General features: G+C 36.8%; 1 protein-coding gene across 1 annotated transcript; it reads right to left on the bottom strand.

Annotated features, from left to right (window-relative positions):
- Window positions 1-547: 547 nt before the first annotated feature.
- niban2b (niban apoptosis regulator 2b) lies at window positions 548-26,705 on the bottom strand. Its single transcript, XM_058775917.1, has 14 exons — window positions 26,263-26,705; window positions 18,807-18,937; window positions 18,501-18,629; window positions 18,190-18,295; window positions 17,503-17,670; window positions 7,483-7,598; window positions 6,091-6,195; window positions 5,743-5,905; window positions 4,863-5,050; window positions 4,603-4,758; window positions 3,707-3,820; window positions 3,503-3,610; window positions 3,303-3,414; window positions 548-2,829 (listed from the first exon to the last, which is right to left on the bottom strand). The coding sequence occupies exons 1-14, from the start codon at window positions 26,315-26,317 to the stop codon at window positions 1,904-1,906; spliced, it is 2,577 nt and encodes an 858-aa protein (XP_058631900.1). The 5' UTR covers window positions 26,318-26,705; the 3' UTR covers window positions 548-1,903.
- Window positions 26,706-27,248: the final 543 nt, after the last annotated feature.

The following is a 27,248-nucleotide window of genomic DNA, read 5'->3' as shown; positions in this document are numbered from 1 at the left end:
AAAAGTGTCGCGGAAGAAAAATAAATAAATAAATTAAAATTATAGGCTAAGCAAAATATAAACAAAACCGAGTTGAGCTTTCTTCAAGGACAGTGCATCCACACTTTGCTCCATCTTTATTCTGCTCTGTCACTCATCAACAACCTGCCTGTTCTGTCTGCGGGCCGTATATTCACCACTGGTAGCCTGCTCGGAGCATCGTTATGCGTATGCTGCGCACAGACACTCGCAAATAAAACGAAGCACTGTTTCATGCATAAAAGTCCAGTGCAGGCTGTACCGGTGCTTGAATAAAGTGCATATATGCTGTTCTGAAAAGACGTCGGGAACGGGGTATTGTTAGACCGCCCGCTCCCGTTCAAATTGCACCAGAGTTACCGACCGCAACCGCGTTTTATTCGGGAATTTAATCCCGCGTCGCAAGAAATCTGGTCGGGTCCCGCGGTTTCCGCGGGACAGCCGCGGGAATGCAGACCTCTACACCAAGCCACATTTTAGTTATCAAATACTACTATTCAGCAGACATCAGCTTAAAGACAAAAATATGCAGTCTTTCAGTGATATTGATTTATTGTTCCAAAACATAATACAATAAACACACAAAAGGATTTGGGCAGGATATAATTAAAAAGATTGATGTATAGTACCAAGTGCTGTAACTAATAAATAAAAATACCCAATTACGGTAATTAAAAGTTGAAGTCATTATCATTTCATAGATAAAACTACTTTAAAAAGTCAGCATAGAAGAAATTAGGAAGCGGTTGTGGTCATATACATGAGTCAGAACCTACTGATAACATTTTACACATAAATAATTTGCTTGTAATTTCAATTTGAACAATACGAATACCAATTGAATGGCTCTCATCTGCTGGATTCCCCTTTACAAAAGCCACCTGCACTTAAATCAAAGCATCATAACGTGACACTTATTTCCACTAGGACCTATACCGTGCATGTGCAACCCAGACGATACTGATATCATAATGCAAAAAAAAAAAAATCCATAGATTGAACTATGAAACAGCAGGGAAAAGCACCATATGAAAATGGCTTCCAGTCAGTTACACTTGTTTGACTTGGTTAACAAAAAATCTATGCAGTCAATTCTGAAAATCACAACAAATTACGGCTGTGTTTAAGAAAATAATGCTTACTCCACCAGCTGCAGCAATGCAAGCAACACTCCAGTCTTAAACAAGCTTTCACTAGATGCAGCTTGTTTGGCATTCCAGCAAGTATTAGTTCACTGGCTAAATGTCTCCTGTGCAACTCAACGGACGTCCTGATGTCAAAAAAGATGCTTTGATTCACCACCTCACTGATGCATAAAACAAACCTCTATTAAAAAGTTGATGTTAAAAATTCAGTGTCTTTAGTGTGAATTCTGGCAAGGCAGTACTGTATCATGAGCAATATGCATCAGATACGACATGCAAATTTAAATAAGGCACCACATACAATCATCACAATGTGATAATGCATAATGTGACTGGTTTCCAATGCAAAGACATCATTCTTCTGTAGTCTGTTATTCTGCACCACGCACAAATGAAATGACACTAAGCTAGGAACAGAGATCTCTAATAAAGGTGAATATCGTGAACAGAAAGGTGAAGACATTTTGACCTAGGATGTGTTCATATTCGAGCCCAGCTCCAACTATGAGTGACGTTGTTTTTGTAAGTGCAAAAAAATACGACAGTGTGCATGCAAAAAGATACAGACAACAATGTCTATTCAGTCAGAGAATAGTGAGACAAAAGTGTTTCATGGGTAAAAACGCCACCAAAAAGCTCCCGTCACTCAGTCAGAAGTCATTTTAGAGCAGTGGGTGATGCATTTACTCACTGTTTACAGGCATAAACACACAGTAAATGAACAGAGCTCATGAGATATTTCACTGGTGATCCATATGTGCACTTTCTCCCTTCCCAGTGTCCTCTCCCGTTTCAGAGTCATTGCATTCCTCCTTTCCTGCTTGATGCTCCTCCTCTGCTGCTTCATTAATGGGCGACTGGAATCCGTTGTCGTCGTGCTGTGATGGAGCGATGGGATTCTCCATGTGGGAGTCTTGAGTGCTCTCCGTAATGTCATTTTCCTGATGGTCTGATGGTGTCACTGCTTCCACTTCCCTTACCGGTGAATCCGAAGGCTTCTCTGTGCTTGAAGTTGCATCTTTGTTTGTGTCTGCTGGGTTTAGTCGTGCCCCTTCTTCACAATTTGAGGTGGGTTTTACCTCCTTGGCTGCAGTTTCCTCTTTTGATGTCGACTCTGCAGTTTTCTGTGTCCTGACTTCATGTTCCTCTTCCTGTACTGCTTTCTCGATTTCCTGTATGGCACAGTCTATGGCTGACTTGCTCTCTGTGCCCTGCAGTGACCTTTCTGTTGTGCTTTCTTCCTCTTTTAGTACACTTCTGTTTGTTGGTGGTTTTTCATCAACCGCATTTTTGTTCACATCCTCTTTGGTTCCATTGGGCACTTGCTTCTCTGACTTTTGGGATAATGAGGCGTCTGAACGTACCTCCGTCTCCTCTTCTGGAATATGGTCTACAGACGGCACTTCCAGGCATGATTCATTGGGCAGCACAGAGGCATTGCCTTCTATCTGGATCATGGAGACCACCTGCTTCATCCTGCGCCGTTTTTGAGCCTCCGGATCTCCTGCGCGCTCTCCATCCACCTCCTCCAGGCCTCCTCCATATTCCTCAGCCCAGTCGATGGGAGGATTCTCCCCCAGCAGGTGAAGGTTAGGGTCGCTGTTGGTCAAAACGATGCTGTCTCGGTATAGGTTGTGTCTCCTCTGGACGGCTGCTTCCTTCACAGCTGGAACAGTTGTGATAAGGGCACAGTGTTAGTATGAAGGTATTTTGTAAAAGCTTGCGAGATCTTACTGTCAATGTTTTTTTTTTTTGAGCTTGTAATGTTTAAATCATTACAATGTGGGGACATATGCCTGACTTTTCCAATCATTTATTCCAAATTTATAAGGCCTCTAAATGGTCGCCATGATCAATTTTGCTGAAAACAACTTACTACATGCCTTGTGTATTTGGATAACCCATACTTTAAGTAAAAGGCCTTTTAAGAACATGATGAATAACTATTGTATATTACAACTAATGTTTCCAGATCAATGTTTTCTGGACTGAAGCAACTCGTTTACTTTTATTAATACATAATTTTTTAGGAAAATCAACCACAAGCTCCTATTCAGACCAATATATGGAACCAAGTATCGCCCAACATTTTTTCAACTTTAAACGTTTTAATCTTCTTGGTTTGTAAAAAGGTCTTACCCATCATTATATCTTTCATTACTGTGTGCAGCACCACCTCCTCAAATATGTTTTCCACCAGAATGAAACGAGAGAAATCCTCAAAAATGAGCTCCTGGAAACGAGGGAGTTCCTGCAAAAGCAATATAATAACTTTAAATATTTTCAGAGTAATTTTAGATTGGATAATGCATTATTGCTATACCAGAGCCAAGACTTACAGCAGAGCATGATGGGGAGAGCTGTTTCAGCATGTAAGGGATGAAAATCTGCAGAAGAGCCTCTCTGAAAAACTTCTTACGAACTGTGCTGCTGTCGTAGTCAAATTTCTGGACAAAGTTTGAAAAACAGTACACATTTTATAAATAAACAAGAACCTACTGGTTCAAAAAGATATGCTAGGGCAGATGGACGTTCCGTTTCACCTTGATGACACGATCCTGGCAGCGCTGGATGGTTTTACAGAGATCCTCCCGTTCCTGGCCCTCCAAACTTTGGTGCAAGAGCTGCTCAAATGTGTACACCGCATCATCCATTTGCTGCATGAAACAGATGAATATATATCCTTAAGGCAAGAATACGCTACATAACTTTTGCCCAGATTTTTGCAGTCTGGAGGAGTCAATGTTAGTTTCCAAAAGTCATTGCCAATCTGTGTGTTTTTTTTTAGCCTTTAGCCAAGTGTGACAGGATTCATGGAAATGAAATAGACAATAGACTGTGTCCACATCTTTTAACCGTTCTTGCCACAAGGGGGCATATTTCACCACACAAAAAGGGTGGAAAGGTTGGAGCAACATTATTTTGATCATTCGCAATGCAAGTTCAGTCTCGTTTCTCCACTCCCTGTCTCTGTTGTAAAAATGTCTTTTACATAAAGTGCTAAAACATGATTAGCACTTTACATAAAAAGACACACCTTTCTTTCTTGGGCTCAAAATCAGCAGTCATATGCTAGTCTTTAAAACTGTAGCTATGTAATTTAGTGACCAAAATGAGGTTTAACATCTCTACCACAACAGCACATACCTCCTCAGGGCATACAGTTTCATACACACCAAAACCACAAACCAAACCCTAAGTGGCACATAGACAAACACAAACTGCTTGTTTTGCCCACAAAAGTACAATACCCTGTTAACAGAGACATTTGTATACTTCTTCAAACCAGCTGCAGTTTAACGAACCATCTTGATCACATAAACTTAGAAGTGTGGTACATATTTGTACTGTTTTAGAGTATTTGCCATTACTAGTGGTTTTTGTTTAAAATAAAAATTCTTCAGAGTTTGCCGCTGTTCTCGGTTCAAAGATGACTGACCTCTCGCATTAGGATTTGGGCTCTTTGGGCAAACACGGAGGGACTGGAAACGTCAAAGCGCTGCTGAAGTCCCTCTAAACTCAGAGTCTCCACCTTCTCATAGCAGCTCTGCATCTTCACGGGATGGAAGGCTAGCATGGAGATCTTCTCCATGTGCTGGACACCAAAGGCAAAAGAGTTTTATGTCTACCAAAGTCATGGCTCAAGCAGCCTATTAGCAATGAAAGTGTAACCAGATGTCATGAGGGGGACTTTGTTACCTCTCCAAGTTTTTCCTTGTTGCCGTCATTGAGGAGGTTCTTGCTCATGTCTACCAGCTCTCTGAAGAACAAGTCTCGCACCTCAAAGAAGCCTCTGCTGGTTGGCTCCATCAGCGCTTCCAGGATTGAGCCGATATACGGCTGGATACTCACCTTCAGAAGCTTCTCTGCCTTGGGCAGCACAAGTGCTACAGACAAACAGAAAAATTCATTCAGTTCTATAATGAAGAAATGCTTGGGATGTACTGATATTAAAATTCTGGCAATAAGCCAATATTTTCATGTTATTGATGATACAGTATTATAAATGCTACATGTTTAAAACTACTTTGTTAAAAAGAAACAAACAAATACACAAATTGATAGATTAAAGAAGTAAATGGGTTAAAGTGATTTTAGGGATCACAACATTATAGTGTGAAGTACAGCATAAAACCTAATAAATATAGAATAAATGCTACATCACGTTTAAAAAAAAAAAAAAAGATCTGCCATCATTACATGTGCACAGCAACTTTAAGACATTGTGCTCTTAAAGGGTTAAATCTTTGCCATAATGTGTGTTAGTGCTAGATGATAGCCTAAATATTAAAATTAGCAGAAACAATTAATATTAACATTATCGACAGGAAGGATAACCAGGAAAAGATGTTTCATCTTGATGTTTTTCCTCATTCATCAATATAACTTAAGGTAAACTGTCAAAATGTGACATTGTCATCTGCCTTCTTTCATAATTCCTTGTAAATAATCTTCCTTGAAAGTGGATCACCAGAAACCAGATTCCTCAGATAAACGTTTGGCAGTTTTAATTCCAGGTAAGTTACTTGACACCTGTGTCACTTTTAAAATGAAGGAACAAATTGCCGGTTAAAGCCACCTCTTATTTTGCTGGTCACGTGTTCTTTGGAAGTTATGATCTGGTCCATGTCAGTGCGGATGGTGGTTTCCAGTGGGGGGCGACCTGCTTCACAGCTCTGCACTACTGCTTCATACTGCGCCTGTGTCTGGCTCTGAACCAAACCGTACACTGCATCTGATATCTGGCCAAAAAAATGAAACAGAAGCCACTGTAATACATCCAGGTTGTTTTAGAAATGCTTTTGGGCTACATCTACAGCTGTATAGCAAAAAGCTCTGACCCACATATTATACTCTGTTGCAAGAAAATCGTAAACAAAAAAATTAGCAGGTTCCACGCTAGTAAATAAAACAATTTGTGACATACCAGCATCCAATTCCTCTGTCTCTCATGCATCTTGCCCTTCAGTTTGGGGGTAATGAGGTCTCTCATCTCAGGGAGGAGGGTCTCCATGACAAGACTGGCAAGGATCTGGCAAGACAATCAAAAACTGAAAGTGTGTGATGATAAAACAACACTTTAAGATGTGTCTTTATTAAAATCCATATCAATTCTGAAAAATCAGAGTTCTAAAGCATTTAAGATATAACAGGAAACCTGGCTTGCCTTGAGCACATTACAATTTTACTATTGCCAGACTGGTTTGGACACTGACACAGTGGAAAAGTCAGAATCAACTATATTATAATTGTATGAATGGTAATCCAGCATAATGTACATATGTGACCCTGGACTACAAAACCAGTCATAAGGGTAAATTTTTCGAAATTGAGATTTATACATAATCTGAAAGGTGAATAAATAAGCTTTCCATTGATGTATGGTTTGTTAGGACAATATCTGGCCCAGATAAAACTATTTGAAAATCTGGAATCTGAGGGTGCAAAATTTTAAATATTTAGAAAAATCGCCTTTAAAGTTGTCCGAATTAAGTTCTTAGCAATGCATATTACTAATCAAAAATTAAGTTGATATATTTACAGTAGTGCATTTACAAAATATCTTCATGGAATATGATCTTGACTTAATATCCTAATGATTTTTGGCATAAAAGAAAAATGGATAATTTTGACCCATACAATGTATTTTTGGCTATTGCTACAAATATACCCAGCGACTGAAGACTGGTTTTGTGCTCCAGGGTCACATATTCGATTTGCAATGACTGAGCAATATTTTATAAAGTAAGTGTTGATGGATACCTATAAACACTCACTCTGCCAGGAATACCACCCTCTCTTACTCTGACACCAAACACAAAAACTTTTCTACAGGGACACCATGATTTGAAACGGGTCACTTCTTGTGAATCAATTTAGCTCTGACCTTCATCTGTATTCTATTATAACCCAAACAATTACTGTGTGATTTCCCTTCACCTTCTTACGCAGTGCCTTTAAACAAAACAAAAAGATTTGCTGTTGATTTAACTTATGTAGGGTAACAAGTATCACAGGAGATTTCAAGAAACTGAATTGTTTTTTTGAGCATTGCTTAACATATGACCCAAAACTCTTGGTAAAAATCTGCATTTATTTGTGAAGGAAAAACCCATAAAGAAATAAAATAAATAAGTGTGTGTTTTTATATATATATATATATATATATATATATATATATATATATATATATATATATATATATATATATATATATATATATATATATATATATATATATATATATATATATATATATATATATGCTTAAGAAGCTAACAAAAGCTTCCCAGGATACATAAAAGTATGTGTATTTTACCTGTGGAGGCATCCCACACATCATGTCCCAGGTTCCATAGTGACCATGGACCTGTCGATAGAGTCGCACTGCATCTGTGAACGCGGGGGTCTGAACTTTACAGTCCTCAGGCAGTCCTGAGCAAGAGAACAGGATTTTATCATTATCATCATCATCATCACCATCATCATCATCATCATCATCATATTCAACATATGCAAGCAAGTAACAAACCTTTTTATATTTTACAACAAAAATAAAAAACCTTTTTATTTTTTAACAAATAATCAAGAATTAAAACACCATTAGATATTAATTTCTAATGACATCATAACATGGCACAGTTCCTCTTGATTTAGAGAAGTGAAAAGACCAAGTGACAAAAATTGAAAGAGGGGTCATCTTTATACACACACACCCACAGGCACATCTCACTATCAGATCTTCCCCATCAAACCACAGACAGAATTAAATCTGCTTTGGTCACCGTGGTAAACAGGAAGCATTGCCTCATCAGTCACCATGGTATTTCCCTAAACAATGCCATAGTTACCACACTATACTGACGAGTCTTAGAGGAATGATGTATCTGATGTGCGACTCGAACACAATTTAAGACAATCTCGAGTTCGGTGCTCTGACAATCTGCTTCACATCTGTATGTCAGTTATGATGACACACACATTGTAAAAGCCTCCTGTACATACAGTATGCGTGCACGAGTGCCTGAACCCTTACAAAGAGAGGAAGTTCAAGCAGGCTGGGTGTGGGGGGCTGGAGGAGAACAGGCAGGAAGTCCAGCACTCCACTTCAGCACAGCTGGGCAAGCATGTTTATGAACACATGCAGAGAGAACCAGAGAGTGTTATAAAGTAAAAGTAAAGTAAAATAATTAAATAAATGCACATAGGTGCTGTAAGTACACTCATGAACACAAAGGAAAAACTGGAGAGGTGTTAACAAAAACAAGAGAACATATTATGAGTCACTTATTCTGGCACAAAGAATAAAATAAAACAAAACATATTTATGAACATCTGGGGATAACCCGAGAAGTGTTATGCAAAAGCTAGAGAACAAGTGTAATGGGTGGCTTATTCTGGCGCAGTCACCGTAAAAACAACTGATCTTAAGTCAGTCCAAAAACACCAGATGATCAAAGTACAACGAGAGAAAAATGAGGATCTTTGATGAAGAAAAAAAACCCATCCTCTTTACACACCATGCCCTAATTACCCTATGACACCAATGAGCTGATAAATACCTTGCATAACAGGAGACTTAGGTTGGATAACACTAGGCTAAGTTTAAGTTTTGAGGTTTCACATTTTTATCCCTTTCAGTCGTAATGTAACTGTGCATAAATACTCATTGTACAGGAATTCAAATTATTCTGACTATTTCCACATATGTGTGTAGCTTGTGTCAGGTTGTCAATCTAAGGCCTTTACAATGACATTCAATAGGCTTTCAAAGAGCAACTTTGTGTCTGGACACTGGAGAGGTTTTAAACCATGCCAGTAAACCTGTTCAGTTGCCTAATAAAACCTTCTCCCAAGGCTGACATGCACCATACATTATAAATCTCTGTAGGACTTGAGACACAGTCTAGCAACTTTGTGTAGGCCATCTCATGACAATAAATAACAGAATTAAGTAAGGTTTGTGACATGCGAAAAAGCATTTTATTCTGAAGCAAAGGTTTGAAGTTGAAAATATCTTAATGTATTTATTTTACAAACACAAAGTTTTAACACCACAAGAGATTAACTGATGGACTTAATCGTGTGGATTAGTTGTGTTTTTAATCAGCTCTCATTCTGACGGCACCCATCCACTGCAGAAGTCAAGAGAATCCAATGAAGACATGTAATGCTACATTTCTCTAAATCTATTCCAAAAAAAAAGAAAGAAAAAAGACCTCATCTGCATCATGGATCGCCTGAGGGTGAGTAAATTTCAGTAAATTTTCATTTTCGGGCGAACCATTCCTTTTAAAGCCTCTCTCGTCCAAGCCAAAAATCACACAGAAGATCAGACGAAAAAAACAACAGACAGCATGGTTAAATTAATTGCCTTTGCATTCCAGACTTTACTGGGCCACCAGTGAAAACAGATTGCTCATGACAGCACGAGCCCGCAGAACTCAACAAGCCAGGATACTTACAGCAACATCTAGTATAGTACTGTACAGTAGAAATGCATGGATTTCTCTGACAGCCTTATAATTAAGTGGTTTTAAACACTGTACATGTAAATGTAAATGATGCACTTCCAAAAACATGCTGTGACTTGTCAGGATCCAGCCCTGATCTAACTCCGTTCATGCACGCTTGGGTTTACTCCTCTGGGCATCCAGTCACAGAATAACACCATCCTATTGGATCACTGCATGGAACTAATGTCTTTACACATTTTAGGACACCGATGAGCTGTTATATGCAATTTAATATATTAAGTTACAGATCACATTTAGCTCTTTATGGAGAAGCGTAATTTGAACCAACACAGTTCTGACACAATGCTCACCCACAACCATAATCGAAGTCACGTATCTGGCTCATGTTTTCAGTTTAGATGCTTTAATTCTCAGCACATGCTGTGACAAATAAATTCACAGTGCCCAAGAAATAAAAAACTTCTGTTAGAGACATATAATATCAAATAAAGAAAGACACATTAGTCTACTTAACTACATTTAAATATTATATTGCTGGTCAGGCAAAAAATGAAAAGCATCCTGGTCTGACTAGGAAATAATTTTGTTTATAACCAATATGATTTAAACCATTATATTATTATCTTGTATTATATTATAAATGCAATGTCTATTAAAACGTTATTATATATATATATATAAATAAAATCATGGTGTCATATGCTTAATCAGTACTGATTTAGATTCTAAATCTGCTTTACTTTGTGACAGAAATCACTGAAATTAATGAATTCAGTGAGTAAATTCATTCAGTGGATTTGTCAGATTGAACCAGTAACTAATGAGTTTTGAACCATTAAAAGAGAGAGTCATTTGTCCATCAATCAGACCACACTGGCTGAGTTTTAGGTTTCTGATTTAGTAAAAAGAACTGGCTCAAATGTAATATTAGTTGTGAGTTGTGAATCAAACAGCTCAAGAAAAAGACATGACTTCTTGTCATCATCTTGTCACATTAAATTTGAATTGCAAACTCGCATACAAAACAAGAAGATTATTTTTGGTGTGGCGAAGTAGATTTAACAGCAGCAATGCTCAAAGTGTTGCAGGAAACACTGCCATTCACAAGCTCACAAAATTATGACTCAGTACCAGGACAGTACTTAACATAATTACAGTACTTGCATAATGAACGTGTGATTTTGACAGGTAAAAGGGAAGGGCAATCACATCAGTAGTTAATTTATGAATAACAGCCCATTACGAATTACTTAAACCTACACTCCTTCTGCAGGGCTTGCCTTAAACTGCCATGGTGACCAGGTACACACTCACAGAAACATCTTTTCAACCAATGAATCAGACTAAAGATACATAACACTACAAAGAGTGTTTGTTCTGCTGTTAAAAGCAATCAGTACAGATACTGAACTGAACACAGAGTTTAGATAAATCCAGAAATTAAGCACTAGGATTTACTGCATGCTTCACCTATCACCTATCCACTCCTATTAGTGTCTGTGATAAACGGAGAGAGAGAGAGAAAAAAAAAAAAGGATTCTTTGTAATGTCAAAATGGTCACAGCGCAGTGTCTCCACTAACAGCTAACCTTCTTATTAAACGGCGAGAATAGAAAACGACAGTCTAACATATTTTAAATATGTCAGGGAACATCTTAAACAGTCTAATGAATAGCAAAGAACTAAACCATTCCTTATTTGGGAAAAAGGCTCTGCAGATGTGCTTGCATTCAGAACATACTACACGCAGCAGGGATTTGGCCAACTCTAACACGCACACGCTTTCAGATGGCCGCCTTAATACCCCAGGGGACATTACTGCCCTCGCCGCAAGTGTGCATTCCCTCTCGGCAGCCTCCCATCCAAACTGAATTATGGGTTGACAGCCCCAGCTGTGACCACTCTGGAATCTGGACTACAGCGGAGAGAAAACAACTCTAGCAGCCGTGGAAGCCATCATAAGACGTCTATGAGACGTAGAGAACCTCACACCCAACAACTACAATACCTTAAGTAAAATTAGACTGAATTTCTAATCACATCCAATGTTCCCTCTAATTTTTTTTCTTTCCGAGCACAACTTTTCTCTGTTGGGCGGACATTTCGGCCACCTGAGCAAAAACAGTCTTTATACCAGACCTGTACAGCACGCGCAAAAAAAAAAAAAAAGCAGCGTGTAACTTTTAACTTTAATGTGCTATTTATATTTGATTTGACCCTTGATGTAACTAAATGTACATTTTAGGTTATCTGAGAAAACATTTTACAGTACGGTACACTGCCGTTCAAAAGTTTGGAATCAGTAAATTAAAAAAAAAAAAAAAAAAAAAGGTTTCTTAGGCTCATGAAGGATGTTTCTATTTGATAAAAATACTGAATATTATTTCACAAAGTACTTTTAAAATAAAAGTTTTCTATTTTAATATAGGCCTACTTTAAAATATAATTTATTCTTATTAGCTGAATTTTCAGTGTCACATCCTTCAGAAATCATTATAATATGCTAATTTGTAATCAATGTTGGAAAAAGTTGTGCTGCTTAATATTTTTTGGGACCTGTGACATTTTTCAGGATTCTTTGACAAATAAAAAGTTAAAAAAGAACAGTGTTAATTCAAAATAGAAATTTTGTGTTACAATATTCACTATTATCAATCAAAAGTTTGGGGTCAGTATTTTTATTTTTATTCTTTTTTATTTACTTTTATTCAGCAAGGATGTGTTAAATGGATAAAAAGTGATAGTAAAGACTTACATTGTTAGAAAATATTTATATTTTTAACTAATGCTGTTCTTTTTAACTTTTTATAAGCCTAATCAAAGAAAAAAGATTCCGAAAAAATATTAAGCAGCACAACAGTTTCAACACTGATAATAAATCAGAATGAATTCCGAAGGATCATGCGACACTGAAGAGTAACGAAGCTGAAAATTCAGCTTTGCTTTACAGGAATACACTATATTTTAAAATATATTAAAATAGAAAGACAATATTAGAAATTGCAATAGCCTAGGAGTTCACAATATTATTATTATTTTTTTTTTTTCTTTATTTTGATCAAATAAATACAGCCTTGATAAGTACAGCATAAGTGACTCCATTAAAAACAAGGTCAATTATTTATTAGGTTTATAATATAGGCCTAACATAATATAATATAATATCAAAACAACTGAAGCATTTAAACTGATAGAAGTGAATAGAAAACCAAGTTATATCTGCAAGTTATTTATTTTTTTTTTTAAACGTGAATTCTTATATACCCATCTAAACATCCCCATGAAGTACAGTTTGCACAATACACCTGTGTGTGTCTGTAAATGTCTCAGAGTTTTGTTAACGTTACCATTCTGTGCCCATCATCCGTTATTTCCAGCACTTAACCAAGCCAGTCTTCTTTAATACACGAAGACGTTTTATTTCACGTCATTGCGTTGGCTCTCGATTTCGTCTGCAACCATTAAAATATTCGGTTTCTACAGCGACTCATTTGGCGCACATCATTCTCTTTCTATGAAACCTGTAAACCTCACCGGTTCTAACTCTATATAGCAGCAGCAGCTCTATAGCGGTTTACCCGAGCATTACAATTCTTTAGTTTTTACTAGAATACAATCAAATGGCTTTCCCAACTCATTTTTGTGTGTGCGCGGCACATTATTTCTCTGTGCGGCCACGGTGGAAGAAGTGCATGGCTTAGAGGGAACATTGATCACATCGATTAGTGTCAAGACCATCAGATTTCTCTCTCCCACGTCCATTGAGTAAGCTATACCATAGTGGGACCCCCTCAACACAACTTCATTTGAAAACCACCCTACACTGCAAAGAAAAGTTGGTTAAAAAAAAAAAAAAAAAAAAAAAAAACAGTATAAAAAAAACAGCAAACTTTAAATTACTTTACCATATTCAGTGAAAAACTCCAAATGGTTTAACAATCACATTATATGTTCTTTTACTGTAAACTACCGTTTAATTTATCTTTTGTTGAAGTAAAAACTATGAATTACCATATAATTTACTATGAAAACAGTGAGATGACATTCCTAGAAGTTCCTGTGTGACAACACATATGATTATATTTTATATAGCCTAAGCAATTTTGTTTCTTCTTATTTTTGTTATTAGTAATGTACAATACAGCGTGTTGAGTTACATTTTCCGCTTAGTAAATGTTTATTTAATTATTTTAGTGTCAGATTTTAAAGGTATTCAGAACAGAGCAACATAAAAAAAAAAAATCAGAAAATATAAGCAGCTATACAATTATAGGACAAAATTCTTACTTATAGCCTATGCCATTATAATTTGTGTTTTATTTTTTAAATTGTACAGAATAATAAAATAAAATGCAAATTATAATCTTTTCCTTATTTTTATATTTTAGACATGCATTAATTATGGTGATGAAAATAACGACTGTGAAAATTAATCTGCATTGTTAATCCTTTTGATCTTTTATTTAAAAAAATATTTCACAAACATCTAACCTTTCATTGGATAAGAATTTAAAATGGGGGGGAAATTTTAAATGTCTTATATGCATTTATTTTTACCTTATTTGCTCAACGACTCCCAAACGATTCGCTCAATGATTAATTTTTCCAAACCCCTCCTTCGCCTGACGCTAATCCGCGGTGATTGGTCGATTTCATTTAAAGCAGAGAGCAGTGCTGCTTTGTGTACAGCCGTTACCGAGGAAACAGCTGTTTTTAACACTCCAAAAGCCTAGTGGCAACAAGTGGGCCGGTGTGGTGACAAATTGAGTCCCCCCTCAAAATCCGGTCCCATTAGGACCCCAAGCGATCCCATTGGCTCAAATGACTTTTAATAGGTACTCTCTTCAGTGCCTGATTACAATTCCTACAAAATTATGTTATGATAAATGCTGTTTAAACTACATTACAATAATAATTAATGTCTGTATTAGTTAGCTTATGTACTAGCATAGCATACAGATACCTGATTAGCTGCATAGCTTATTTTATACAGGAATTTCTGCTTATCCTACATGCATTCACAATTATTTTTTTTTTAAATTGTGTGTTAAATGAAAGTGTTAAATGTCAAATGTTTTATTTTAAAAATAAAAATAAATGATTTTCATTTTTTTCCCACTTAATAGGATATTACTTTATTAATTAGCAGTTAATCAAGTGTAAGAAATTACATTTAATTTCTTTCATTATGCACCATTTTGTTCTATTATGCACTATATAGTAAGCCATACGTTTTTACATTAATATCTTTATGTATTTATTTAGGCAATGGGATCGGGGTCCTAAGCAGACCCGATTTCGAGGGGGGACTCGATTTCTCATGACACCGGCAATATGCTAATGTTTCATGTTGACGTCAACATGAAACAGCTTAAGATTCATTTAAAAACGACTTGTTTCAATGATGAGTCGACTCTTTCTTTTGAGAGAAAATAACTTTATACATGGTGCACTTTCAGATTAAAAATTTTGTAGGATGCTTTCATTCACTTAGAGCTGTGTTACACACTGCATGAAAGGTAATTTTAAAGATTTACTTGAAAGATTGATAATCGGCTAACTGAAGTTCTGATACATTAACAAGAAAATTGATTACCATGTGGCCACTTGGGCTGCTCTACCTATGGGGTAGCATCATGTTGTCATCGCAAATAGTATACAAATTGGAGGATAGCGATGGACTGGGTGCTTTGATATGGATTACTGCGCCTAGTACGGTAGCCTTTTCCCAGTCAGATATGGCTCCGTTTGGATCAAACCACTGGATTACAGCAACACGTCCTGCGAATTTGTTTCAATGTGATGAACGGTGGATGCTGCACATGCAGCGGTGTAGAGGGACAACGAATGCAGGGCAGTTTGTCTCGCCAGCTGCTTGCAGACAAAGACGGAGAGCTGCTCAAGTTAAGAAATCCTTGCTGATTTTTCTGCTTCTTCTATCAGGTAACATTCATCCGAATCCAGGCCCTGAATTGGCACAACTTGAAAACCCAGATGATCTAAAAGCCAGCAGTGGACTGCGTCTTATCCATCTAAATGTACGCACTTTAATTAATAAAATTGATGCAGTATGAAAAAAAAAAAATGCAAGTGATTGCACTGGCGCCTCCATGTCCTGCAAAGCGCGTTTCAGCTTCAACTCTCCGCACAAACGATTGGATATACGTCTAACAGCACGCATTTATCTAGGTTAAACATTTGAACTAACATTTGCGATATGCTTGAACCGTTTTATATCTACTGATTTTATTTTAGGCAAGTCGTGATGATTTAAGAAAGCTAAATTGATCAAACATAGCCTATGATCAGCGTACTGTCTGCCACTGGCCGCTTGGTCGTTACTTAAAAAAAAAACAGCCTACATTTAACGAACAAAAATATGCTCTATACAAACTATTTTAATATCTGAAACAGTAGTACAAGCTGTTTTGGGAGAAGGGTAAAAAAAAAGACGGGCTCCATGCAGTCGGACTCGGGCCGAGAATTCTGATAAGCTGTCAGACAAGGCCAGGCTAGGGCCTATATTTGAGGCCCGTGCAGGGCTCTAATCCACTTCATCCAATGCTGTTTCGTTCTCTGTTGTTTTCATCTGTGAGCATGCTTTTGATAGATGTATTTTACCATTTTGTTGAGTTTAAAACGTGTGACACATTCGTTCTGCTCTCACTGATCATTTGGTCCTCCCAACAAAAAAAAAAACAACACCACATCTCTGCGCATACCCTCGGAAGAAATCTTGCAGGCGCCCCTGACCACTTGTATTATTGTGGTGGTTATCAGTCCACTTTAAGGTGAAAAGTTGATTTTAGTAGTTCAAGTAGCTTGGTATATAAACATTATATCACTTAAATGTATGGCTATTGGCTACAAGTTGTAAAATATAGGCTAAAAGCACCAATGTCATCCCACAAGAGCAAAAACATTGGCACAGCATTTTTTTTTTTTTTTTTGTTAATTCATAATCATGGCTGCAATTTTTTTTTTTTAACCATAAATTTAACAGGATATTTTTCAACACTGTATAGTATCAATCAAAACCATATAAAGGGCACACCAAGCAGGTGACAAAACCATAATAAGTTGGGACAATCTTAACACACACTTCAATAGACAAGCATACTCTTGTTTGAGTGGCCTGACAAACAGCATATCAAGTAATCTAACAATGACATCACTGTGAAAGAGCGAAACTCTCACAGTAACAACAAACTTTCTGATAGCCCTAGGCATGGCATAACTATTTTTACATGAGCTAATACTTGACTAAGATTTGTAAACTTAAATCCAAGCATATCATCAAGAAGTCCAGCCTGGGAATTGACTTTGACTAGAATTATGCAACAAATAAAGTCTAATAAGGTCTGCTTAAATCACATTTTATTTAATGGGCAATTATACAAAACACAGAAAGTGACATTTATAGTGAAATACTATAATTTCTGCTAATTATATAAAAAGTTAAAGCAGCTCTACAGAATAAACAGTCATAGAGCTCACACACAGAGAATGAATCTCCAGCTTTCCCTATGATCTCATCTGACTCTTTTTACAGCCTTGGGCAAATTTTCTTTCTATTATCAAACAGGCCAAATGAATACCATCAACCGTGCCAAACGTTCCGCTCGAGTTTCCTTTTTGATAAAGTGATGTCTAAAAGAGCTGATTTATGAAACAGCTCATCAGTTAATCTAGCAAGTCTGAAAGCGGCTTATCCTCACAAACAAGACAATAACAATCACTGTAATGAAAGCCGATTACCTGAAGTAACGAGTCATACCTTAAATATGTGTCTGGGTGTTAAAGAGAAAGAGGGGAACGTGCACACTAGCATGGCTGTTTTTAAGAACAGGGTTAAGACTCACCATTGTTGGTGTGCCTGACACAGTCTTGAAAGACAGCGTTCCACTTTTGCTGCTCCTTCTCTGTCACCACGCAGAAACAGTAGTGGCGAGCATAAGGATGCCAGAGAATGAGGGGAAACTGCGTCGCACATTTCAGGAATGGAGAACTGCCAACTTTAGCTTTTACACCTGCAAAACGCATGTTACATGATTCAATATTCTATTAAAAGAAGCCTTATGAGAAGATCTCCACAGTCATCGTGACTACAGCTGCACAACATACAAAGATCACAGCCCATTACTTTACACTCCATTTCATCATTTCTTATCTAGACTCTGGCTCAACTCTACATTTATTTAAAAGAAAGGCTGCAAGTTCAAGATTTTTTTAATTATAGCATGGCACTTACAGTGGCAGTATACAGGTAATAAATATTTGGTTTTAAATATGTCATATCCACATGACTTAAACATTACACATGAGTCTTGTGTGACAGAGTTGTTTACTGACCTTGACTTGTAAAATTATCTAATCTTTTAACTTCTCGGTCATGCTAACATGACGCTAGTAAAACCGGTAAGCCAGTAACTTTTGCTTAGTTTTATAGAGCTTAACTTTCCTTTGGGAAAATTCCTTAAGAACTCTTTTCATCCCTGAGGTTTTCCCCATCTTTCTTTTTCATTTTCCTCTCACTCCTTCAGACTGACCTGGTAGGCTCATGTTAAGGAGCTCAAGATATTCTTCCATAGAGGTCAGGACCCTGTAGCCAGCACAGTTAATGGTGCCTTTAGGATGCAACCCTCTGTCATGGGCCTAAATGAAAAGAAACAGATAAAGAAAGCTGTTTTATGTCAAATGAATAAATGGCTAAAAAATATATATATATATATATATATATATATATTTAAAAATTTAAATGCATAACTTCTGGAATCTTTATACGGTTAATAGTGCCTTTAGGATGGACAATTATCGGCCAATTCCAATTTTTTGCATTTTGTTTCATTACACCCATTACCTGTTTGTTTTCGTAATAGTTGATGTTGTAGGAGTCAGGAATAAATAGAAAACGATTCCTCCATTTTTTGTTCTCTTCTAGATACTGGAACAAAGCACCTGAGAAGATGGACTTATTCTTAAGAGGCACCTAAGAAACACAAGAATTGAAGTGCGGTTCAAAAAAGGTACGGTTTAAGCAGAGAGACAGTGAGAAAGAGACAGTTGTCCCTCTATTTTCAGGAAGGACCCAGCACCCTAATTATACATCATGTAGAGAGAGATGTAAAGACTGGGAGTATTTAATTTGCGTTTACGTTTGCTTTACCTTACTGTGCAGGAGCTGATTCTGAGGTCCTCCTCCACCCTCGATGTCAAAGCGCATCTTGTTAAAGAGAGCGACTGCATACTGCTGCTCATATAGCCGACCAAACTCTCCCATCAGCTCCCCTGTCCGTGCTAACACACACACACACACACACACACACACACACAAATAATGAATTATCTATCTCTATATCTAGAACTCAAACAACCAGCATGATTATTATATATTACACTGTATTATATTTTACAGATAAGTTAGACCTAATGTCTAAGGTATAAAGAATGTTTTCATATTCCAAACAGTAATCTCGATCGGTCAATTAGTTCACAAAAATACACTTCAAAAAAAAAAAAAAAAAACGAAATACACCTAGAGTTAAAGGAAGCCCGGGTACTGTATAAAATAAGCACATACCAAATATGATCAAAACCCTTGTAGAATATATATTTGCATGGCACAATCGCTTAACCAGACCGGTTTTTCTTAAACTCTGATATTCCCTTCCAAGTCATGTCATGCTTGCCTGGTAGATTTCCATAGTAAGTGTACTGCTATTAAGATTTTAAATATATTGTAGGCCACTGCAGGTCTACAACAGATAGTTATGGTACAATGAATCAATGGGCATTAAACATTAACAGCAATTCACACCAAGCTCCATGTATCCGATCAGAAGAGGAGATTACAATGTTTGAGCTTCACTGCTTTGTCCTTCACATGCATGTAAAAGCAGATCAACGCTGCAGTTGGCACAAGAACAAAGGCAGCTCCATTATTGACTGCTTTCTGGCGGGATGTTTTCCAAATGACCATGTAGGGCTTGTTGTAAAACTTTGGAGGCATTCAGTCTCTTGGAAAGACTGAGGGAAAGGGAACAAAAAAACAAAAACAAAAACAGCATTCCTGTCCGTTTTGCTTACAATGTGAAGATGCCATTAAATTAGAGAGGGGAATGGAATATAAATCACTTAATGGTCAAAGAAAGATGATAAAAGTAAAACTCAGTTATCTAATTGCCTTTGAATGTCCATTGTGGTTAGACTTAAGAAAGGTCACCTGCACATTAAAAATAGCTCCAGTTCCTTAAACATACAGTTGGAATAACAGTAGGGGATATTTCAAGGTTATGTATGATTGCTATGACTGATAAAAATTAGGCCTAAGTTTCATACAGGGTGAGACTCAAACAAATCAGATCCATACAGTTAAACGCTCAAGTTCAAACAAAGTAAATTATAAACATGCCTGAAGTATAGCATTTACATACTTCAGTCTGCCAAGTCAAATGCACACAGAAACACCCCAAAATGTTCCCTCTCTGCATGCGTACGGTCTACATTGCAGAAATTAAAAGTCTATAGAGCTGTGCTTATGATTTCTCCTGACCAACTCTCCATCTATCATATTTGCCCCATAAAGCCAGAATATGTAATTAAATGAACTGCTAAAGCCATTAGGCAGTTGTGCAGCCAGTACTTAACAGAGGGGAATGTGAAAAAGGAGACCGAGAATAAGGTCAACCTGACCATCTGCATTGTTTTAAAAAGTACCATATTAGAGGCGATGGGAAATACGTGATGATCTTACTTGCCAAGAAAGCTATGAAATACTGCAGTGTTGTTACTATTAACTAAAACTAACACTTGTGTTAATTTAAATAAAGCTGAAATAAACAAAATACAAATATTTGAAGAAAACGTACACTTTAAAAATGTCGGCACCAATAGCCTCGCGGGCAGCGTGCCGACATATAGCACCGTTGCGCTCGAGGTTCCCAAGTCCGAGTCCCAGCTCATGGACCTTCTTCAATCCCATCCCCCTCTCTCTCACTCTCTCTCTCCCTCTCTCGCTCCACTTTGCCATAATATACTGTCCTAAATATAAATATACGGTGCTAAAAATAAATCTTAATTAAATAAAAATGTGAATTTTGCATTGGAAACTAACTGAAATTAAATGAGAAAGTACTAAAAATACAAAAAATAAATAAATAAATGACAAAATCCCATAGCAAAATGACTAAAAATAAAGCCAAATTAAAATGTATTAATAAATACGATTATAGTCTATAAACAATTATTGGCATGTGTTGCCTGCATTGTTTTAGCACCTGATGAATCATAAAACTACAAACTTTGTTTTGAAACAAATTTCTATAATAGCAACTTGTCTGATTATTAAAGACACTGCCCATTTCAGGATTATGGGTAATGTAGTTATACATGTACAGACAGTGATGGTGGGAACGGAGCTGACTGTAAGGGCTGGGCAGTTGTTTCTGCACCATTGTTTGCACACTGATCAGGCATCAATCTTTTACAAACATCCTTAGGCTGATCCCCAATGATCTGCTGCCATGCCAAATCATTCCTGACACAAAATTTCACAATCCCAACGAACGAAGCTTGCTTTTCTCAGTAACCGATTTCGACACTAAAACAAACAGTAATGTGCATGAAGCTGAAGATGGGAATTAAATCTTGCCAAGCTCTGCTTTGGTAATGTGGAGGTTGAGAGACAGACACTTAAAGAGCAGTTCCACTAGTGAGGATAATTACAATACCATCAAGCCGACCACACAGGGGGCAGCTGGCCTTCAGGGGGGTGGGGAAAGAGGAAAAGGAAGTATCTTTGGAATGTGTCCATGTCAGAGCAGACGAAGTGAAAGCTCTGAAAGTTCTGGGAAGGAGAACGGTAACATGACATTTCCAGGCCTGGAGAGATTCATTGGTCAAATTGTTCATGACCATAGGAGACTTGCAGCATATACGATATGTGGACAGACTTCACACATTACTATACATTTTAAAATGAAAAAGGGTGCTCACAGAAGACATTTCTTTGAGAGGTTGAATGAAAATGGTTATGAACTAGGCCCCGGGTCGAGAAGACACCACAAGATAGAGGGCATGTGTATATTCATGTGAATCTCAAGGCTGAGAGCGTTTGCGTATGTGTGTGTGTGTGTGTGTGCTGTTTGTTTATGAGTCACTCAATGAATGAGTCTCATGTGATACTTGGTGCCACGCCTTGTTCCTTTTTAAATTTCATTACACGCTCAAGAACAAATCAAGTTAGCATTACTGCATAACAGCCACTTCAAAGAGAAACTCCGAAAGCTCACGCTGAAGATACTGCTTGCACTTCATTAGCCAAATGAAACAAACTATAATCACAGAGCAACTCAATTACACTTAAACAGTGCAATCAGAAAAGTCTTTGCAAGGACTAAGACTGCATCTTTCCTTTGTTACATTCATACAAACATAAGCGTGTCTGCTGAAGTCATTCAGGCTTGTCTAGTTGAGCTCACAGCAGGAAGTCCCAAAACACTTGGATCATGGTCCCGTTTGATTCCTTCAAGAAGAGCATGATCATGGATCATCCTGAGTAATACCTGCATTCTCGATTTTGATTGGTTGACACTTCCCAAGGGTAATTTTCTATAATTGCACAGCAATAAGTAAAATGCTGACAATATTATAGTTGCATATCACAATGTTCTTCTTTGTACACTTCTGAAGTAGTAATGGCAGCTTGGGCTGTGCCTAACCTGGTTTACCTTAATCATTAGGATTAAGGAACATTTTTAATTCACCAACAGTTCCACTGATCCTGCCATAAATGTAATAAATTTATATTTTATTGTGTCAGGAAAAAAATTTAGTTTATTTTAACATTTAAAATAACGTTTTCTATTAATATTTTAAAAGTTCATTTATGGCAAAGGAGAATTTTCAGCAGCCATAACTACAAAACATAACTTCAGTGTCACATGATCCTTCAGATATCATTCTAATGATTTTGCTGATGGAAAAAAACAAAAAACAAAAAAAAACTGCATTTATTTGAAACAGAAATCTTCTGTAATATTTTATAAATATTAATGCTGGGCAATGATTAATTGGCATCCAAAATAAAAGTTGTGGTGTACATAATGTGTGTGTGTGTGTGTGTGTGTGTCCTGTGTATATTTATTTATTTATTTATTATGTATATGTAAATACACACACATGCATGTATATATTTAAGAAAAATATGTTATGTTTATATTAAATATATTTATGTATAATATAAATCATATGAATATAAATATATGTAAATACATGTAAATATTTTCAAAATATATACTGTATGTGTGTGTCTTTATATATACACACATAATAAATATACACAGTACACACACATTTCTTATGTACACAAAAACTTTTATTTTGGATGCGATTAATCATTGCCCTGCACTAATAAATATATTCTCTGTTCCTTTTGATCAATTTAATGCATCTTTTTTGGATACAATTTTTTATTTTATTTCCAAAAATATCTTACTGACCCCAAACCTTTGGTCATTAATGCATAATATTTTTCACTCAGCATTACATTTGCTTTGGTATATGTGGAATGGCTGATTGCAGACAGCTGAATTATTAAAATTTTAATGCACACCCCTCTTCGTGGCATGGCCAAATTAGCATCTCACATGCATTTTTCAACATGATGTGCACCTCATCTAGTTTATAAAACATTCCATTAACATTTCCAACAAATGGGTTTTGAATTTGAATTTGACCGCACAAACAGTTTAGATAAATGATATTGCCTGATTATATAGTACGGATTGAGAAGTGAGCTTTTGAATTCCTGGAATTTATGGAAATACTGTCAGGGATTAGTAACAGTGCATATAAAATCATACAAGTGGGAATTTGGAAATTGTTAGATGCCTTGTTTAAGGACAAAGCGGCAATTCCGTACATCTCCTTTTCTAAAAAAGTAAAATATATTCAAGCACTATACTTTAGCATATGATGAAAAAGTTATGCTTGGTATACGTTATGACCAAACTGCAGTGATTTTTGATGATCTGTTGCTACAGTAAGTGAAGCACGCCGGGATGTGATTTATAAACATGCTGTGCTCATCATTTGTTTTAATTGTCCTGAGAGCCTCATTGGTGCTGAGTCCAACATTGAGCAAGCCTGATGTTCATCATGGAAAATTCCCATCTAAACCCACACTGGCTGCTGATGGAGTCACATAAACCCTTGAGCAAATGCTAATTCTGAAGAATGACTTACAACATAAGAAGCAAAATTTGTTATCCCACAGTGACACTGCCATTCCAGCAAACCAGATGATTTTTCAGGCTAACTCCCCACTCACTTCCATTTTTGCATAAATTCCAGTCAGTCCGGTGTATGACTAAGAACTGTTCACTTGAGAAGAGGATGAGTTAGTGTTAGCAATATGAGAGGGGCTATACACACACACACACACACACACACACACACACACTAAAGGAAGTTGAATGGATTGTGCATTATAACCTCACTATAAAGTTCTACAACAAACATATTGTTTTTAGAAAATTTCTGCTCTGTGTTCTACAACTTCCCAAGAAACACCCTTCCATGAACACTCAAATAAAGCATTTCCTGCAAGAGCCCCCTCGTCCCCCCCAACTACTCAAAACATTGGTGTGGGGGTGTCGTTTACTTCCCAAACTGACTCAAACGTCACCATCTCTATTCTCTTCAACACGGAAGATCTGACCCAAAATCATGCTTCAACAAACATAAAAATACCAGAAATTTTATAAGATAGAATGTAAAATAAACATTTGCAGCTACTAAATCTGTCAAACATTGTAAACTCAAAGATATGAGACAGGAAGTGCTGAGGTCATTTTATTCCCCACCCACTATTTTGAGAAGATGACTTCATTCATTCTAGACTACAGGAAGTGTGGCTTTCTAACTTGGACACTTTTCAGATTCGGGGACTCCCTATTTACTGACAAGAGAAAGGTGAGGCCATACAGTCAACAACAAACAATAGCCTACTGTAGATGTTTCATACTGTCTGACAAGCTGACTGCATATAGGCAGATTCTACTACAGTTCCACACATTTTTATAGAACCTGAAAAATTAAGTCAGTCAAACACGCTTATGAGAGTAAGCATGCACGGCCTGCTGAACAAAGATTATCTAAATGTTGAGTATGACAGATCATCTAGACAGCCTTCTTACTGCTGTTAGGCTCTGCATGCATTCCTGAGATTCCATATCTGATATGTGCTTTCTCTTAAAATGTGCAAAAGGAGAGAAAATGCAAAGTTAACTGTTCTCTCTTGCATTTCTCAAATTAATCTCAGTATCAATTTTATCTTACAATGTTTCAAAATTACAAGAAGCAAAAACTGTGCTTTTTATTTTCCCACAGTGACACTCCAGCCAGATAATGTTTTCAGACTAAATCAACAAATAAAAGATTTACATTATCCTTTGTGTTTGGTTAGATTTTTTAATACAAAATTTCTCCAGTCGTTAAAAGCAACAAAGTAGTGTAAAGGGTCAGAAATTAACCAGGACTCATGCAAAATCGCACAAGTGTCCAAAAATAATAATAATTTAAAAAAAAAACTAAATGTCATAGTATTTTATTGTAGACCTGGATTCTATTACATGATTGTATTATTTGGGTTTAGTGTCTCTACAGACACCTGTAGCTGTCAAATATCTGTATTTACTGCATTATAAAATAAGGTTGCAAAATTGGAATGGTTTTGACAGAAAACAACAACAAAACAACTGAAATCAGCCAAGAAAAACTGAACGTTAAAGCAAAATTCCCAACAGCTCATGGAACAGATTACATCTCAAACTATTCTGACCATATTGCATTAAATACAACTACACTGTATTTGATGCTGACAGGACTTCATAGGTAATACCCATAACTATTCAAAATGATCATTTATGTCAGTTAAATGACTTGTTTGTACATAAATGTACATATGTTGTGATTTAACTTTTGTATTTGTTCCTAAATACAAAATTTAACTTCTGGCACTGGTAGGTAATCTTCTGCTAGTATCCACTGTGAATGCCAGCATTTACTCAAACCTGTTCCACCCAAACCACACCTGACCACAGTTCTGAAGAGACGCAGGCCACCTGGCCACCCACCCGAATTTATTTACAATTAATTTGATTTTTTCATGATTTATTTCAGATATCAACAATAGTGCAACTCACATTTATCTTGTAGATCCTAATGGGGAAGCATTATGGTTTAATCCCCTCTCTCTCTCTCTCTGTTTTTTTTTTTTATTTTAATTTTTTTTTTTTAATTTATTTTGTGATTCTCACTAATCATACAGTGATTATTTATGCACGGTGTTATTTAAAAATTCTTAAAAATAACAGGAAATACTGTGCCACGTCGCAACAAACTGTCTCTTTAGTGCGGGAATAGCACAAAGTTTATTATCCCACGTTTACTTTTTGGGGTGGAATGTAAACCCTTTCACCCAAAACCCCAGCACTGGCCTTAACTGAAATTGCATTGCAACCCTTTCGCAACACCATATTTTCCATACCTAGACTGATTATCTATCACGTCTTGCAACTAGTAAAGCATCGCGTTTAGCAGACGTCCATCAAAGCGCTTACCTGTTATAACCTCCCGTTTGGCTTCGTCCAGATGAGTTGAGATCAAATCCCCCATCGTGCAGCTGATAGTTGGCTAATTCTGCTGGATCGGTCAACTTCGTCTCAAGAGGAGCAGCTGTGTAGTAGCAGCAGGGCGCTGGTTTCTTATGATAATATATGAGCTGAAGTTGATTTTAGCGGCTCCTCCCTCTTTTTACTCGAGTAGTTTGAACGCAGGAAAAGTGGCTGGAGTTACATATAGAGTTGACAGGCACCGCGCTGGATAAAAGAAGGCTTAGTTTCCCATAACTTTTGGTTTAATGCTTCTTTAGTCCCGTGTGAAGCTCAGACCCTTGTGCTCGGTTTCTGCGTCAAAACACACGTTTCTTTAGGAGACACATGAGCATGCTGAAGGCGGGGTTGCAGCACCTCCAATTAAAGGCGGGGCTGTGCGTTCATTCTAAGCACGCGTGCGTCCCAATGGCCATACTTTCCATCCTAAATTTTGTGTGATATTATAGTCATTTCCAATACTGTTTAGGGTTGATAGTATGCACATTGAGACGCAGGGTATGTCTAAGATTCTAAGAGCGAATCAAGGGGTTTGAACAAATCTGTGAACGAATCGTTCCCATCAACTCTATGTACTGATTCAAGTCGTTCACTTTTGGAAGGGCATTTCTTTAGCACACCAACAAATTTAGGCTAATTAACGAGGCATCTCGTTATGAATGTGGGCAAATGGCAAACTATTATAATGACGTAACTGAAACTCCTAATCAAGTCTCCTTTTCTTCTATAGCTTAATTAAAGTCAAGCCTACAATCTTCCGAAAGATTCAAAAGAATCGAATCATTTGGATGAATCAAATTTCTCACCACTATACAGAGCTTGATTATAAGACATACAAGAAAATGTATGCAATGTTCCAAAAAATACTATAAATAAAGCATACAATTTAATTTAACTTATTCTGACAAAATAACTGTTATTTTGAATAAACTATT

Source organism: Onychostoma macrolepis, chromosome 05, assembly GCF_012432095.1.
Source record: "Onychostoma macrolepis isolate SWU-2019 chromosome 05, ASM1243209v1, whole genome shotgun sequence".
Classification (NCBI taxonomy): domain Eukaryota; kingdom Metazoa; phylum Chordata; class Actinopteri; order Cypriniformes; family Cyprinidae; genus Onychostoma; species Onychostoma macrolepis.
Note: the sequence above shows the minus strand (reverse complement) of the source record. Positions and strands in the feature narration are given on the sequence as shown.